The sequence below is a fragment of the Corticium candelabrum genome, chromosome 2 (assembly GCF_963422355.1).
Source record: "Corticium candelabrum chromosome 2, ooCorCand1.1, whole genome shotgun sequence".
Lineage (NCBI taxonomy): Eukaryota > Metazoa > Porifera > Homoscleromorpha > Homosclerophorida > Plakinidae > Corticium > Corticium candelabrum.
Genome location: NC_085086.1, coordinates 6479309 through 6482875, shown reverse-complemented (window position 1 = coordinate 6482875; position 3567 = coordinate 6479309). Strand labels below are relative to the sequence as shown.

Sequence of the window (3567 nt, the reverse complement as noted above, 5' to 3'; positions counted from 1 at the left end):
TTACAAATTATGACGCTGCACATCGCGAGCGGAGTCTGCACCGGGACCAGCAGAGCAACAACAACTGGCAAAGAGACCTGCAGCACCTGCACCAGCCTTTCCACCAGCCTCTGCATCGTGACCAGCACAGCAACAACAGCTGGCAAAGAGACTTGCAGCACCACCATCGAGACCTGCTGCACCACCATGGTACGGCCACATCCACACCAATACATAGACACTCTAGATCACCAACAGCAACACGTACAGCAAGTTCTAAGGCACGACCGTCACAACCATCAGCATCATCACGACCATCAACATCATCACGACCATCGGCACGATCAGCATCAACACGACCACCATCGGCACGATCAGCATCATCACGGCCATCAGCACCATCACGGCCATCAGCATTATCACGGCCATCAGCATTATCACGGCCATCAGCACCATCACGGCCATCAGCATTATCACGGCCATCAGCATTATCACGGCCATCAGCACCATCACAGCCATCAATACCACAAGGACAAGCACTACCATTGTAACAGCAGAGGCACGTGCACCAGCACGAGCAAGAGCACAAGCACGAGCACGAGCACCAAACCAAGACACAAACGCTGCCCAACCGCAGACTATGTAAGTTATTCAGTTTTCCATGATATTGCACAACAACCGTAAGCAACGGATAATTGAACGCATGAATCGGATAACTGAACGCCTGAATAGGATAACTGAACACCGGATTCGGATAATTGAACGCAAAATACTATAGAAGAGCAACTGAAAGTCTATTTCCTGAGTCAACGCGTTTGTTTGACAGAAACCATTGCTACGTAACGCAACCATTGTTACGCGAATAAGTAAAGACAGAACGCCATCGCTCGCCAAACACAATGCTAACCGAGCATTTACTAAAGTGCGTTCACGAATTAGAGCGACTGGTGTAATGTAGGGTACACCCTAAGGCGTGGCGTAGTGTTTGCGTAAACGGATGTTATGTTGTCACAGAAGGCAATTAGCATCTGTGTTTCAGAGCGTTTGGTGTCAATGACAAATTAGGTAACTATATTGTTACGTGAAAGTGTACGTATGACGTGTTGCCTCTGGCTGCCTCGCTGGCTTGAAACGCGGTTTGCTTCATGATGCAATGATATACTAAAAATTGCAGTTTTGCTATAACCCATGACAACAGACCTGGATGTTTCTATGCGCTCACTGGTTGTATGTGTCAGTTGCCTCTTCTAGGAACAGCTTTAAGTACCAGATACATACACTCATTCACTTCCGGCTCAGAGAAGCGTCTGGAAACCACGAGAACTTGACTAATTTGACCATATCAGAACCAAACTGACAAGCCATTTAGTGCATTCTTGAGCGTTGATGACATCCATTTGAGGACTTTGACCTTCCTGCTTCCTCTGACCTACAGTTATGCTGCACAGCACAACACAGGGATTGGTGGGTTTACGATGGAAAACATCAAGCGTCTGTGTAGAGAAGGTCTAGCAAACGTTACTGTGGAAAAGTGGGCAAAATGCGTGAGGCACGTACGTGAGAAGGTGGAGAAGCATTACAGGAAAATACACGGTGCGTTAGACGACGTTGTAGAGCAGATGGTCATTGAATTCGAAGTTGGTCCTGAATCAGAAGATTCGTCGTCGTCTGAAACTGAAAGTTCCAAGGATGAAGAGTAGAAACGGACCCTAGACGCACTCTTTCCTAGCTAGCTGACACCCCAACTGGGAAGTTTACCGTGTTGGGTTACTGTTAACAGCCTGCTAGCTATAACAATTATGTACTTAGCTTTATGCAATTAACCCTAATCCCGCCTTAGTCCCTCCTTTCTCCGCCCCTAACTCATTAAAATGCAGAAAATTGGCTCTATTAACTTCAGTTACGTCTCTGTAGCCCAACAGTGAGTGTAATTAGATCCGGCAAATGAAGAGCTTTCGATTGATACCAATATCTGCCCGGAGGACAACATCTTTGTCGCGCAAATGGCCACATTCCACCAGTCTCTCTAATGCGTGAACGCACTTTAGTCAGATGTGAATGTTTGTAAAGTTAAATACATTTGTTGAACAATGAAAGTGAGTCGGTGTTTGGATATTGTGCATCTACCTTTCTGCTTTTAATTGGCAAGCGAAGCGAGCCTCTCTCTTGTCATGTCAATTGAGCTCGAGATATATTATATTTATATATTTATTAATTTATATATATGTGCGTCAGCACTTGTCATATGGATTTACGGCAAAACAGAAAGACAAATCGATAAAACGACGATGCCAGATGAAAGCAACTTTGACTCCGTAACATATGCGCTAAAAATTGAAGCAAGGGACCCCTTTCAAAGGGTCGACTCAATCCTAATTTTTTTTGGCGAGAAGAGTCAAACGACTCTCGATTTTGCTCACTTACGCGACTAAAGAGCAAAGGAGACTGATTTGTGATAAACGGAATAAAAAGGAAAAGCTAAAAGAAGAGAAAAGTCTGTTTTTTGAGTTTCCGCGCCGTACTTTGATAGAAATTATTGCTACGCAACCATTGTCACGTGACTATGCGATCATTGTTACGCAACTATCTCAGTAAACGAGTGAGACGATTGAAGCGTAAACGAAGAATTGAAGACAACTATAGATTTAGCGTTCAATTATCCGAACTCGGGGTTCAGTTACCCGATTCAGGCAAGCAATTATCCGAATTGGGCGTTCAGTTATCCGATTCGGGTATTCGATTATCTGACATACAGTTATGTTCTGTCCTAATTAGAAGTACCAAATATGTAAATAATTATTTTAGTCGCACATTTCTTTCATAATCTTTACCTTAACTCAAAGACACTCCCTTCCTGGACCATCCAGACGACAGATGGACACAAGAACAAGAGATGATGAGACACATGGTGAGAAGTTTTCATATTAAAATTTTTCTAATAAATTTCCAAACACTATTATTGAAACCCACATATCTCTAACCTTTCCTCACAGGATACTCGAGAGCTCACAGTAACCACAGTCGAAGCAGAGACCACTACAACGACAAATGCCGTCGCACTTCGTCACCGAGAAACAAGGTAAGGAGTCAACTCATATTTCTTACCATAACCCATAACCATTACCTTAACTCCTTACGAGAACCTGCAACCAGACCACAACGATCCTAAAAGAAAATTTGAAGACAATAGACACTGCGTTTCAAACCAACATGAGCCGCATTGACCCAGATGAGACAACGAGTCTATTACAAACCGTCACAGGATCAGTCGTGAGAACAGATGAGGAATTAAAAGCTCAACGACAAGCCTCGCAGAAAAGAAGATTAGCCACACTAAGAAACCTCAAACGAAACCGACGTGACAATTGGGACAATGACAGGAATGGTGGCAGCACGACTGGCCAAGCCAAACGACCAAACACACAAGGACACTCCGTTCCTGGACCATCCAGACGACAGATGGACACAAGAACAAGAGATGATGAGACCCAGTGTGAGAAATTTTCATAATTAAAATTTTTCTAATAAATTCCCAAACACTATTATTGAAACCCACACATCTCTAACCTTTCCCCACAGGATACTCGA

General features: G+C 43.9%; 1 protein-coding gene across 1 annotated transcript; it reads right to left on the bottom strand.

The window, feature by feature from the left end:
• On the bottom strand, positions 1-3191 carry LOC134176410 (circumsporozoite protein-like). Its single transcript, XM_062643079.1, has 4 exons — positions 3186-3191; positions 3104-3144; positions 232-518; positions 1-176 (listed from the first exon to the last, which is right to left on the bottom strand). Exons 1-4 carry the CDS (start codon positions 3189-3191, stop codon positions 1-3), a joined length of 510 nt encoding a protein of 169 aa, XP_062499063.1.
• Between the last annotated feature and the right edge of the window lie 376 nt (positions 3192-3567).

Excerpts from the sequence above, each read along its gene's own strand:
- LOC134176410 (XM_062643079.1), bottom strand. Across the intron at positions 519-3,103 it reads GGTTCTCGTAAGGAGTTAAG|TGCTTGTCCTTGTGGTATTG; the intron begins GTAATGGTTATG and ends TTACAATGGTAG. Across the intron at positions 177-231 it reads TGCTGTACGTGTTGCTGTTG|CAGGTCTCGATGGTGGTGCT; the intron begins GTGATCTAGAGT and ends ATGGTGGTGCAG.